The 13,730-nt window shown below is 46.8% G+C and overlaps 1 protein-coding gene across 1 annotated transcript; it reads right to left on the bottom strand.

The window, feature by feature from the left end:
• Window positions 1-4,250: 4,250 nt before the first annotated feature.
• On the bottom strand, window positions 4,251-4,994 carry LOC125512567 (uncharacterized). The gene has a single exon (XM_048677662.2). It carries the CDS (start codon window positions 4,906-4,908, stop codon window positions 4,408-4,410), a length of 501 nt encoding a protein of 166 aa, XP_048533619.2. The 5' UTR covers window positions 4,909-4,994; the 3' UTR covers window positions 4,251-4,407.
• Window positions 4,995-13,730: the final 8,736 nt, after the last annotated feature.

Genomic DNA, 13,730 nt, shown 5'->3' with positions numbered 1-13,730 from the left:
TCTATTTTTGATATGTGGATATCTACCAAGTATTTCCTATCTGCGGTAATTCGGTTGCATACCGATATCACCACCCGACATACATCATTGGCCCCTCAACATATAGTTGGGATCTATGTGAGGAATATTTCCACGCATTAGGGGGAGATTTCAAGTACCATAAAGAATGCCAGGAAATTAGTGGAATGTTCAACACATTTCTGCCTCAAATCCACATAGTCAAAAATCTGAACCATGCGTTCAAAAGATTTGCAACTCATTGCAAATAACCTGCCACATTCATCTACAATCCTGAAAAATATGTCGGAAAGAGTGGAGGTACCAACCCACTCAACTCCCCGTTCAAAGCAACATGGGGAGAAGTACGACAATAGTACATCAGGATTCAGCTTCTCGCAAGTAAGGATATCAAGGCCTGTAAATCAGTAAATGCAAGTCAACTTCACGTTGACAGACATCTAATGGGTAGTATACACCCAGTGGACGGAAAACCTCCACCAACCTAGGTCATAGTGCACACAATGACTGGGACATCGGAATACCCGACTCAATCGCATTGGGAAATTGCGAGCAGTCACTATGGGTAACGATATTTCCATCAACTATATATTGATATATAGATTCTGGAGAATCATATTACCGGAAGTCTACAATTGTCGACATACATTTCTCAACTAGATTGAAAAACTTTTCAAGTGATTCAGATCCAATGACCATGGCCATGGCAAAGTGTGAGCAACACTCGGACTGAACTCAAGTAAAGGGTATAATCTAGGTAGAAATGATCTTGCTCAACAATCGTAAGGTATTCATAAGCAATATCTACACTAGTTTTCTTCTGGAAACAGAATTGAGAACAACGAGGTGGTGAAACAAAGAGCAAGTATTGTAGCACAAGGGTTCACGCAGATACCCAACTATTCTCTAGAGGTGGAATGTCTTTCCGATAACTTTATCATTGGCAGTACAAAATCATCTATCTCTGCAGTTGATAGATGCAGTGATTACATATCCATGTGGATCACTAGATTCAGACATATATGATTGATTCCCGATGGAATCTCAATTCTGAATCAAAATACAAAATGCAACATATATTGTGTAAAATCAGTAAGTCACCATACGACTTATTGTTGTCGGTACATTTGGTACGACCGACGTAGTGAGTTCCTTATTCACAAGGATTACTCCTACAATGATGATTATCCATGTTTGTGGGTCTACAATGATGACACATGTAATCATCTAAATGACGAAGTTTAAAATGAAGGATTTGGGTAAACCAAAATACCGCTCGTTACTACGCTTGAGCACCTTCATTCATACATTATGGTATACTATGTTGTCTATATCCAAATATATTGGAGAAATTCATTGTGGACAAATCTTATCCATCCATAACTCTCATGGTAGTTCATTCTCTAGACATAGAGAAAGATCTATATAGACCAAGAGATGATGGAAATGAGATATTGGGACTGAATGTTCCATAATGCAATTGGATCCACCAAACACAACTGGTTGGTACTCAAGAATATCTTTCGATATCTCCAAGGCATTAAACATCTTGTCCTGGTTTTTCAGTTTCATAAAAATGTGAACACCGATATCATTGGATACATCGATCAGATCCCCACTATGTCAGATCGTAGACAAGTTTAGTCTTCCTACTACGTGTGGTAGCCCTCTCATGAAGAGTCTTCAAAACAAACCTCGTGGCTACATCCACCAACCATTATCTCAAAGATAATGTTGCTTGTGTTGCCCGGATGCAAACAGATTACATAATAAGCAATATCCCTATATTGCATATCTTGCAAGTCCAATCATGTGACTGAGTTGTTTACCAAGTCTCTACCAACTTCTACATGCCATAAATACGTTCATGAAATTGGTATGTGATGTCTTTGGAATTTGCAAGAATCGGGGGAGTATCTTCCTGAATTGTTCATGTTAAATGCATCATATTATACTCTTTTTCCTTTCATGAGTTTACTATACAGGTTCTCATAAAGGTTTTTAATGAGGTAATATCAACATGAGATCATATGTCATACTTTTCGTTTTCCCCACCGGGTTTTTTAGAAAAGTATACACGACATATTTATTGTCCTCTAAACTCTATGGGTTTTCTCGTATTGAGTTAAAAGAGACAATAACCATTATATGTTGCATCATTTTCTCCTTATTTTTTCCATTGGGTTTAAAGGAGTTTTAGCAACATATCAAACACTATACTCCTCACAATTTTTCCCACAGGGTTTTTGGAGAACTTAATCAAGGTGATGGATCCTTATGCAGTCAAGCGGTGATTAGGGGGAGTGTTAAGAATAATTAACCCATCATTAATTATGGGATAATCCCCACTCTTCCCGCACGGGCAGTTCCAACCGATGGAGCAGTTTTCTCCCTAGAGCGTTGCAACCTTTGGAGCCAACCTTTCAGGAATAGTCGCCCCCTTTGGAGACGCCTGTTGAGATTGTATATAAACTCATATCATCTATCAATAAAGGGTCACTTGATTCTCTATCGCTTGTCTCTTGATTACATTTAACAATTTCTACCTGATACTTTCTCCTCAACCCTCTTGTTTGTGGAGTTGTGAGGAGTGCATGATTTCTCGTTCAACACATTTTACATATGACATAGCTCCCGCTCCTATACGTCCGACAACGCCCGCTCACCCCTCATTTTTTTCACGTCCACAACCGTCTCCTTCATTCAAACCTCCAAATCCATAAAATCACATGCATCGTGAATCAACATAACATAGCTAAATTGAACACATATCATAGGGTCCGATAGCATGAGACGTAGCAAGTTCATCTACAACCGGACGTAAACAAGTTCACAATATAAAGATAGTTGGACCAACTAGCTATGATCTACGACAAACATGACTAATAAGCATAGATAGTAGGCATCAAAGTTCACCACTTCCTCATCGGGCCCTCCCTGTTGGCGTCTCTCGAGCGAAGGAAGTAGGCACCAAAGTCCTTGCAGTACGCATTAGTGGCCGGAGGGGTGTCATCGTCATTGGAGGTGCTCGAGGATGAGGAGAGCAAGCCGTTTGGACTCCTCGATGCCTAGCCGCAATGCCTTGGCATTTTTGCTGCTGCGGAGGCGGGTGCCCATCTCGGTCGTGGTCAACGATCGGCGAATGGCATTACGGACGAGCTCCTCCACCAAGTCGGAGGGCAGGGCAACGATGCGGAACTGCACGACCTGCAGTCCGACAGGCAAGATCCGACCCGGACCGCTTGTCTCTCCCGACAATTTTTCCGTACCTCCGACTCCATGAGCCGCGACCGTGGGCTCAATGATACCGGCATGAGCAACCAACGTTGCCCAAGAGGAGTAGGGGCCGGAGGTGACGGGTGCCACTGCTCGCACCGCTGCCTCACCAGGGAGGGCACGAACCGTGACAGGCCGGTGCGGTCGGGTGCGGAGCTTGAGCTGCCACCCCTGTCCATCTATGCCTGGTGGAGGGAAACAAGGATGGCAAGCTCCTCGTCCGACTCTGTCACGAGGGCGTCCCAATCGATGTGGTCAGCTTTAGACGAGGAGCCGCTGCCGGATCCTTCCATGGTTATGACGGACGACGCGAGGGAAGGGGAGCGGACGGGGAAAGGAATAGACGAGGAGAGGAAAGTAAAAGCTGAATGGGCGGGAAGAGTGTTTAGGATTTGGTCCAAGAAGATGTTACACTGGTCGATATAACGTGGCAGCTGTGTCCGACCGCCTCACATTAGCGGTGCCAGATAATTTGGATATTTAAGTTGTGTTTTAGGTATTCGGCTTGGTGGCTAATTTTGGTTCGAAAGTGTTTGGGCAGACGACATTAGGGGAGGGGGCGGCTACAAATGTTCCTATTGGGATCTTTTTTGCTTACCATGTGATTTTTTTTAGAACACAATGACGCATACACTCATATATACATGCATACACTCACCCTTATAAACATGACACACACATACTATCTCTGTGAGCATCTCCGAGAGACTGAGCCGACATGTTATTTTAAGATTGACGAAGTCACCACAAACACCTTGTAGTCGACGAGAACGTCTCCTTCCACTGAACGCGCATCGCCGGAAATCTTAAAATAAATTCAGAATAATACAAGCACCATGACTTAAACTCTTGCGTACTGAGGTCTATTTGTGTGAATACGGTGCATGAGGTGGGTCTAGAATTTGTGTAATCGTATAGCTAGAATATCGAAAAATAACTTCGTCATACACCAAATCAAACCTTAACACAAGTCATGTTAATTTTTTGAAATTATGTACAGATCATGGATCTAATCAACTGTAAAGGTTCGCTGTCCAGAGTCAAAGGACCGAAACCAAAACCAAGAAATGGTCACGCACAAGAGACAGAACTAGCTAGATTTGACGAAACAACTTAGAATATGATCCACTTCGTGGCATCGGCGCTGCTCGCGTCGGCGGCCTTCGTCGTCCTGGAATGCACGAGCGAGCACCCATCGACGGCCTTCTTGCCCCCGGTCGCCGCGCGCAGCAGCTTCGCCCAGAAGCCTGTCGCCGGCCTCTCCCTCCTCCTTCTCATCACCAGCACCACCTCGTCGCCGTCCACGGCCACCACCCGCTCGTGGCGCATCAGCAGCGACGGCCTCGCGGCGCGCTTGATCTCCCGGTGGAACCCGGGGCTCGCGGACCCCGACGACGCGCCGGTGGACGCCTCCGTGGACGACGCCTCCGAGTCCGAGTCCGAGTCCGAGCAGCAGGAGGAGGCCGCCTCCCGCGCGAGGACGGACGGCAGCGTCGCCGAGGGCGAGAGGCGGGACAGGCGCTCCCGCAGGCAGAGCGGGCACACCCCCGGCTCCCCCTGCCGCCGGTGCCGCCTGCACCGCGCGCCGTCGGCCTTGCCCAGCTTCTTGCCCATCACCCTCTGTGCCGCGCCAATAGGATGCTCAGGTGGAGAAGTAGTTGTCGTCGTTGCTTGTGCGTCTGGGCGTGTGGCGGTCTGAGCAGGGGTATATACGTGGGTCGCGCGGGGAGTTTCGTGGATGCTGCGCGGGAACCGTGGTGGAGTTGCGATGCGATCGGGACGGGAATGGGCTGGCTGGCTGGCCATGGCGTACGGACGGACGGAGCTTAGCTGGGTCCGGGCTGGCGGCGCGTGCGCGAGGGAGGGCCGGGCTGTTCCTCGCACCGGCAGCGGCAGCCATGCACGGCTTTGTTTTCTGTTCCTTTTTACTTTTGATTTTGAGCATTGTGCCTTTATCTTCGTTGTAAAAAATGAGTCTTTTTGGAAGCTTCCGGCCCGGGATGTGGGACTGCACGAGGGGGATATTCATTCGTATCCTTGGGTTTCACCGCGGGGAATTTTCGCTCCATTCTTCTCCCCTGTTGCTGGGCTGCTTTCGTTGAAATTATTTGGGTGTTTCGTCAGTGGCGGAACTAAGAATATTTGTGCACCGCAAAACCATGATGTCGATGGTTGAGTGTGTTCGTGCGCTGTTGCACTTGCACTGCACCTGCCAGCAGCAACCCGAAGAAACCGCCGGCGATAGAGACGCACAGTTCGCCCGGTTCAAAAAAAAGATAGAGACGCACAGTAGCTAGGAACATATGGAACGGACTCGATGTCGATGGATTGAGCTGTGTTGTTTATTACTCCATCTGTAAACTAATATAAAAGCATTTAGATCATGAAAGTAGTGATCTAAACATTTTTATATTAATTTACACAGGGAGTAATTTATAGTTTCAAACCTTGAAAAATACTAGCACTACAGTTTTTTCTTTGCGGAAACGCGTAAGACCATGTATTATACATCACATGTCCTTATAAACATACCCTTACATAAGAAAAAAAAAGAAAGAATAAAAATACATTTAAAATCTTGAGGGTGCCGAACTCTTCTTACGTTTGCATCCATTGACAGTATGTCATCAGCATAGCTCGATGCTGCATCTGGGCCTTCGCCTCGGGGGAGCAAATATTTTTAAACCGAAGAGCTTGTAGAAGCAACAGCCGATAGGTTGTCAAATGCAGACTAGTAGACGCCGGTGGCAACAATCTGCCAAGTAAACCGTCTCCTCAAAGAAGAAGAAAAGCCTCGATAAGAGCATGTAGAAACCCCAAAGATCGCGAATACCACAAAAGCCGCCCGAGTCCAGGCAGATCCACCAGAAACCTAATCCGACCGAATCCTGAAAGACCCGCCAAAGACACATCTTCCCATGCCTTCTGCCAGCGAAAAACACATCAGCGGAACGGGGATATGGCGGGGAGAACATTATTCCTACCCTGTTCGCTACCAAGATTCCGCATTTCTATGCAGACCCGGATTCGCAACATGCCAGTTATCCGGTATTTAAAAGGTTGCATTGTGGCAACATTGTCGCTTCATCGCCTCGCACCAAAGACGAAGAGTTCCTTAAGAAAATCTGAAAAAAGTCACGCATGTCGCTGTAGGGATATGATCTCAAGCTTGCCGTCATCTAGAACCGTGCATAGGCCAGACCAAATGAACCTCTCCGCGCTGGATCCTCTGGCCAGCGCGGGCTTCACCAATGCCACTGTCGTGCACCCGCCGACTAAGGCCACCACTCGAGCACACACCTCCTTCGCCGTCCCACAACAACCTTCTAGCACCTCCATAGCGGGCCCCCTCGATCTAGACCTCCTTGCCACCGCCGCCTCGCCTATCATTGTAGTAGTACATTACATTTTACCTTGCTTTTGCTTTTTTTTAAACATCAGTACAGACACAAGCGCTCGTATACACGCGCATACACTTACCCTTATGAATGCACACACGCACACCCTATCCTTATGAGCATCTCTGAAAGACTGAGCCGGCATATTATCTTGAGATTTACGAAGTCATAGTAGGCGTCTCGTCGTTGACGGGAACGTCTCCTCCCACTGAATGCGTATCGCCGGAAATCTTGAAATAAATCCAGGAATAAATGCGAGCATCAGGATTTGAATCTTGATGGGTTGGGGATATCACAATTCCTCTAACCATTCAATTATAGGTTGGTTCGCTTTTATATTACAGGGCGTCGGAGACAGCGAGCGGCGGCAAATGTTCAAATTCGACCTGATCAAGTCATATGATGTTTCCTGTGGAATTGGTCTCTGTCAGCAGAGTACGTGCCACGGACCGCACACACGATTTGACAGCTTCCCTGGTTCATTGGAGGAGATCCTTTTCGGTTTCCTTTGTTTTGCCTTAGCTAGGCTGGACCGAGCGCCCAAAGAGAACCACCAAAGCTGCGCCGTCGGTCCAGGTTACATGCATGGACATGCCACATGCGAGCGCGCGAGACCAAAGTTCGTTTGCGCCTCCAACTAGTCTCTTTCCCCCCTCGTTCGCTTGCAAGGACAACAAATTTCACACCTCCTGGTTATAAATTTGGTCCCCCGTCCATCCACGGCACAGAGGAACCAGTCCGCGAACACGAATACGGGAGCCGGCCATCCAACACTACCTGTGTATAAATTAAAATCGCATTTGAACAGATTAGATGAAAATTCATGCAAACCCGACGGGATTCATCAAAGTTCGGTTATAAAAAAACACAAATCGTCCTTACATAGCACACAAATAACTGTAGTACAACAATAGTTTAAATTCAATGAGATTAACCGGATATGCACCAAGTTTTTTCATGATCAGATCATGTCATACCACACATACTGCCCCTTCAACCTAATCCCACAATGTATGTACCTAAATGGTCGCCTCCCTATCCCATGGTACATCGCGGCAACGTGTATAGCCTACATAATGTGTAGAGCAACATTGAGTGATGAATGATTCAACTGACAAGTTGAGCAAGAAAAAGCAAAACTTATGATCTCCTGCGCTGCCGCGCGCAATGGCCACTTTGCCTCTAGCCTAGCAACCGCGTCATAAAACTTGGTGATGGTGGTGTGGATCGGTACTATCGATACGATATTGACCTCACATTGCGTTGTTGCATGATGTGCATGTCGTAGGGCGCAATGTGCTTTCGCGCGTGAAACGAATCATGCACGCGCTGCAAGAAGATCCCCTTTTTGTGCGTGTCCACGAAATCCGCGGATACGGCCAACCACGCATCGCGCAACAACTCATCCTCTATGGTCGAGTACCCCGCCATCCTTCTTATACTCCAAAAAAAGACACGGCGTTCGAAAATTAGCTCAATGGCATTTGACCGAATATCTATCGGGCATGGTGTCTGTCATGGACGTCGTCGATAGGGGAGGATGATTGTACTTGGCTATGGACGGCTCCTGGGTGCATGACGTCGTCGTAAAAGTTGAGCAGATGCGTTGGTGCTGGTTGCAGGGGTCCGATAATGTGTGTGTAGAGGCCGGAGAGGTACAACAACATCGTCGAAGGAGGGTGAGGATGCAAAGTAGGGGGGGGGGGGGGAGGGAGGGAGGATTGTAAGAAAATGGGACTGGAAGGGGGAATTTAGTGGGCCGTGGGTGTCGGAGTCCTACGTGGGCTGGACTCCCGCAAAGCCTCATGCTTTCAATTTGCGGGAAAACGTGCGTCCGGACCGCTCGGCGAACTGATACAGGCCTGCATTGGATGACAGAACACGTTCGGACTAGGTGGTCTAGAGGTATGTGGGCAGTTTGAAGATCGGCGTTGGAGATGCCCTGATAGGTTAAAAATGAGGGTGCAATATTTCTACTGAAGTTGGTGGGGTAAAAAGGAGAGTGCAATATTTGTACTGAAGTTGTTGGGGGTAAAAAAGAGAGTGCAATATTTCTACTGAAGTTGGTGGTCAGCGGTGGTTTGGCCTCACAGTTGCAGGCTTGCAGCTCGCACCGCCACGCACGCATCACTATCTAGCCTTGGATCGAATCGACTGGCATAGCAGTCAGCGCGTACGGACGGCGCGGTGCCTTGCCCGCAAGCTGGCGGTGGGTCGAACGGCCGTACGGCGTCGACGACCGCGGAGCCACTCCCGTGTTTAAATACTGTTTGCTACTCGGTGACGCTGCCGCGTCGGTGCCGCCGTGGTGGCGCATTCGTCTACGAGTTCGGCAACGCGTCTACAACTTGCTTACATCGAGTCACACTCACGCCAATGTGATCGGTCTCGCCATGTCAGTGTCCAACTGTCAAAGCCTCCTGGAACGCCGTGTCGCCGACGAGCAGGTTTTCTATGTGCTGCCCATGTTCACATAGCCTTGCCCATTGACGCTCGTTTGAGATTTTCTCTAGATTTATTTAAAAGAAAAACTCCAATGCCTAGTTTTGCCCCCCCCCCCCCTCTTCCCTTTTTGAACTATACAAAAATCTATATTGATCAAGCACTATCATTTAACCTCTCAAAGTACTATCCATAATCGCCAGATGGTTTGTTGATGTTACCATCGTTATTACTATTAGTCGCCCACCCGTGTCGATGAGGAACACGAGTATAACAAATTTAGGATCGCACAAAACGTAACATCACCAACCGTTGCTGGTGCAGAGCACCCCCATGAACATCACCATGGACTCTACACCAACACCCCAAGTGCCAAGAGGCCGGATGACTAGAGCACGCGCACACATCATCAAAATCGAGGTGAATTCACTCCTCTTCGAACTCCATATGCATTTGAGTGAGACATGGCTACTACCTCAAGCCAGAATGCTATGCATGGTTAGGTGTGAAAAGCATGAAGGACGTGAGGCACAATGGAGACCGGGACGGAGGCACGGAGCGCAAGGACAAAGGCTGGAAGACAAGAGCAACCAAAGAAAATCTTCCAAACCGGACTATTGCAGTTGCTCTCTTCTCTCTATTCCTTGTATCTCCTCTTTAAGGAACAAAAACCCTAGTGGAAAAAGGATTCCACTTGGATCTTCAAGGCCTCCTTCAGGAGAAGGATTCCCCAAGTGAATCACCAAGACCTTCATCAACCCTAGTGGATTTGGAGAAGACTACCCTCAAGACCTCATCCTCCTTTGTGGGAGTGGAAAGAACTACCCTAGCTACTTATCTTGCTCTAGATATTTATGGATCTTGTGTATCTTGTGTGGATTTATGGACAAAGAGCATGTGTTATCGAATCTTGTCTTTGAGTGTTTGTCCCCTTTGATTCTTGAGTGTTCCTCTTGGTCAACCTATAAGTTGTGAAAGATTGGGCAACCTAGGGCATGGCCCCTACATCAACTGCCCAAGTGTCAGGATACAAATTTAATTGATATCACAAGTAAATATAAAAGCACCTCCAAAATATAATACAATACATAGCGAAATAAAATAAAACTGACTAAGATATTTACATCACCATGTATGACAAATTTCCTTAAACCCACCATTAACTTCAAGATGAAACAAATGTATTGTTGTCACCTTTCACATGCATACATATGCTAGTGTACTATCGTATTTCTTCATAATACTCGCATTCTATTCACACCGAGGAAGAGAACATCAAGTATCACATGCACCTCTATACCCATGTACTATTGTGAAAGGTTGTTGGGATCAGGTTCTCCATCATGCTTGTAGTGATCATTACTTCGAAGAATTTCTGCACGCCGCAATTGATTGACACGATGAAGCCGCCTTCAAGTAGGACACATAACATGGACTGGAAGTAGCTTTTGCCGCCCAAATAGTTGCACGTGACGCCTAAGCTGGCATGGCCGATGGAGCGTAATCATCCATGCCCTCCTAAGACAGTTGGAAGCAATAGTAGTTTGGCCCCGACAGTGAAGGCATGGGCGAACGTGGCCACTTCTAGCACATGTAGCTTCTTCCCTCTATCTTTATGCACGTAGACGACCAACATTCTATGATGGCAATAGTGTAGACTCCGGCAACAAGAGCTGAAACGCTACATAGGAACATCGCTTGGAAATTGAGCGGAGAGCTTAGTCTGACCATGATGGAGGAGACCGTCATATGGGGTAGAGCTAGTCTTAACATTTTGGCGGCCCTACTGCAAATTTACAATTTACATGTGATTATATGATACAAATGATGATTATAAGGTACATGTATGGAACGTCAAATAACTATTGAAAAAACTAGTATGGTGTTGTGCATGGGAGGGGGGCAAGTGTCCCCCTAATATAAGGTATTAGTTATCCATTAGAAAATCATCTTTTATTTAGTGTTAATGTCATGTTCTGCAAAAGACATTTTCAATAATGTATTTGTTGGCATGGTCTAGGATCATCTCTGTCACGCGATCGTGGATGGCGCTCTGCCTAGCCACTGTGCACGCACCTCACCCACAAATTGCTCCTTAGATGTTGGAAAAATTTATGATGGTTGGCCTGTATGAATGTGAGTTACTTAGGGCATCTCCAAGGCCAAGACGCAAATATCTCCGACATATGTCCGGACGTGGTCCATGGACATGATGCGGGCGGAAGCCATCCAATGCTAATCACAAAGTATCTGGTTGGGAGGGGAAAACATAAGTGGGGACTATGCATTTGATAGGATATTTATGGTTTAGTGTCCCATTGGAAGGAGAGAGGAGAGGGGGCCCATGCATGTGAGGTTAGGGACCATGCATGTGATTGGTCAACTGCATGTCCGGCCTTTGACAAACCCCATCCCCCACTTTGTTTCTTGCATACCGAAATCCGTAATCCAAACTGCTAAGAGGACATACAGAGGTCCCTGTTGGATGACAAAAATGATCCAGACACTTATGATTCAGACATATAGTGAAGGTTTGAGGTATGTCCTGAAGATGCCCTCATTACATGCATGTGCTTTGATCGCGTGAAACAGTGGATGCCTCACGCATGCGCGGACATGGTTTTATAGGATTTTTTGTCCAAAAGGACCCCCTGCCGAACTCTATTGCCAAAAAGGACTACCTGCAGATAAAATTGTCAAAAGGACCCCATCACTAGTGGCGGCAGGCGCGGCAGGCGACACGTGGCACCTGCCGCCACTCCAGGAGGCGGCTGGCCCTGCCGCCATGGCAGGAGGCGGCCGCGCGGGTCACATCGGTTTTCCGCACAGTGGCGTAGCTGGGACGGAACGGGCCAGGAGTGGTGGGCCGTGCCGCCATCGGGCGAGGCGGCGATCGCTACGACTGCCGCTCCCTGGCTGACAGCCCCTGCCGCGCGCGGCCCGAGACGTGGGCCACACCGCCACCGCAGGAGGCGGCATCTCTATTGCTTTGCACGTGCGACACCTTTCCTGTTGCAGACGGCGCCCATTCCCATGCGCGTGGACAATGATGAATTTGACGGGAGGGAATCACTCCGGCTTTCTTCAGCGGATGCGACGGCACTGCAGGAATCACTCACTCACTGCGGGAATCCGAGGCTGCAGGAACCTGTTGTGCCGACACTACAGGGATCCTCTTCCTTTTATATAGTATACATCTGCTCCGTGCGCAAGCACACTGTCTCTGGCCTCCTCTTCTACGTTCTGAGTGTGTAAGAACAGAGAGAAAGATAAACTCAGTAGGCACTTTCACTCATGATCTAGGGCGATTTAGAGTTGGATTTTGAATATGGTGAAGTTGAAGAAAAGATAGAAGAAGGTAAGGTCTACCCATTTTTGTTGGTTTCGTTTGCATGCATGATGTTTTTACTTTTTTTATTTAGTTCATAACTATGTGTTCTCTGTTGTGTTAGGCATTATTTCATCACTTTTTGGAGTCATCTAGAGCTTCAGGAGTAGGATTTGCCTGGCAAAGTGAAGTACGAAGTTAAAGATCAAGGTATGAGCTTTGCAATACATTGATTTTTTTGTGCATGCAGGGTGGTAATTAGTTAGTATTTTAGCTTGTCATTAGCTATGCGATGTTAGTGCTTAGAGGTTAGAAACAATTTCAAACGACAGATGTTGCATTTATACTATTTTCTTTAGAAGAGTAGGTTCAAGATGTTGTATCAATGTTAGTTGCGTCCATTAGTATTGACATGCGAGAAGATCTTTTTTTTTGAAATAAACCATTAGCTTTATTAATTGCAAATAACAGTTACATCGTCCATAAGAAAAGGTACAATTTCATCCATGGGCTCCTCAAAATAGTCATTTGTCACGGAAATTTTTGCTAATCTGGCTAGTTCATGAGCCACCTTATTTGCCTCCCTATTACAATGTTCAAACCTAGTAAGAGGAAAATCACATGCCAAAAAATAGCAATCATCGAAAACCGCCGCCGCTGCTCCCGCTGATTGTCCTCCATTCTTCATTGTGTTGATGACTTCAATATTGTCTGAGTTGACATGAAGGCGATTACATCCCGCCCTCTGTGCAAGTAATAAACCAAACCTTAGGGCCAAAATTTCCGTTGTCAGAACATACACACACCAGTCAAACTTCCAGTTTCTGCCAGCAATAAATCTTCCTTTATCATCTCTGAGAACAGCCCCAGCTGTACCACTAAGCCGATCATGATCAAACGAAGCATCAACATTCAGCTTAACAAGTCCCACATGAGGTTTGCTCCATCCTCCTTTTTTAATAGATGCATTAGGGGAATGGGCATTTACATAGTTTGTTGTTATTGCCCTAATCCCCATGGAGGATTGTTGTGCGTTTTGAGCCTTACCTTCATGAACCAGCCTACGTCTATCCCACCATAAATACCAAGCGGTTATATCTATTAGTTCACGTACATTCTGGATTCCTAGAGTAGCTATTTCATTATCTGGCTTCAGAAGTAAAAATTCTAGGATTGCTTCTCCTGCCCTATCAATAACACATGCTTCTTTAATCACCCTGCCCATCCCCAGTTTGTTCCAAACCTCTTTTGCCTTCTGACAGAGGAAC

The sequence above is a fragment of the Triticum urartu genome, chromosome 6A (assembly GCF_056163025.1).
Source record: "Triticum urartu cultivar PI428250 chromosome 6A, HENAU_Tu73, whole genome shotgun sequence".
Classification (NCBI taxonomy): Eukaryota; Viridiplantae; Streptophyta; class Magnoliopsida; order Poales; family Poaceae; genus Triticum; species Triticum urartu.
Note: the sequence above shows the minus strand (reverse complement) of the source record. Positions and strands in the feature narration are given on the sequence as shown.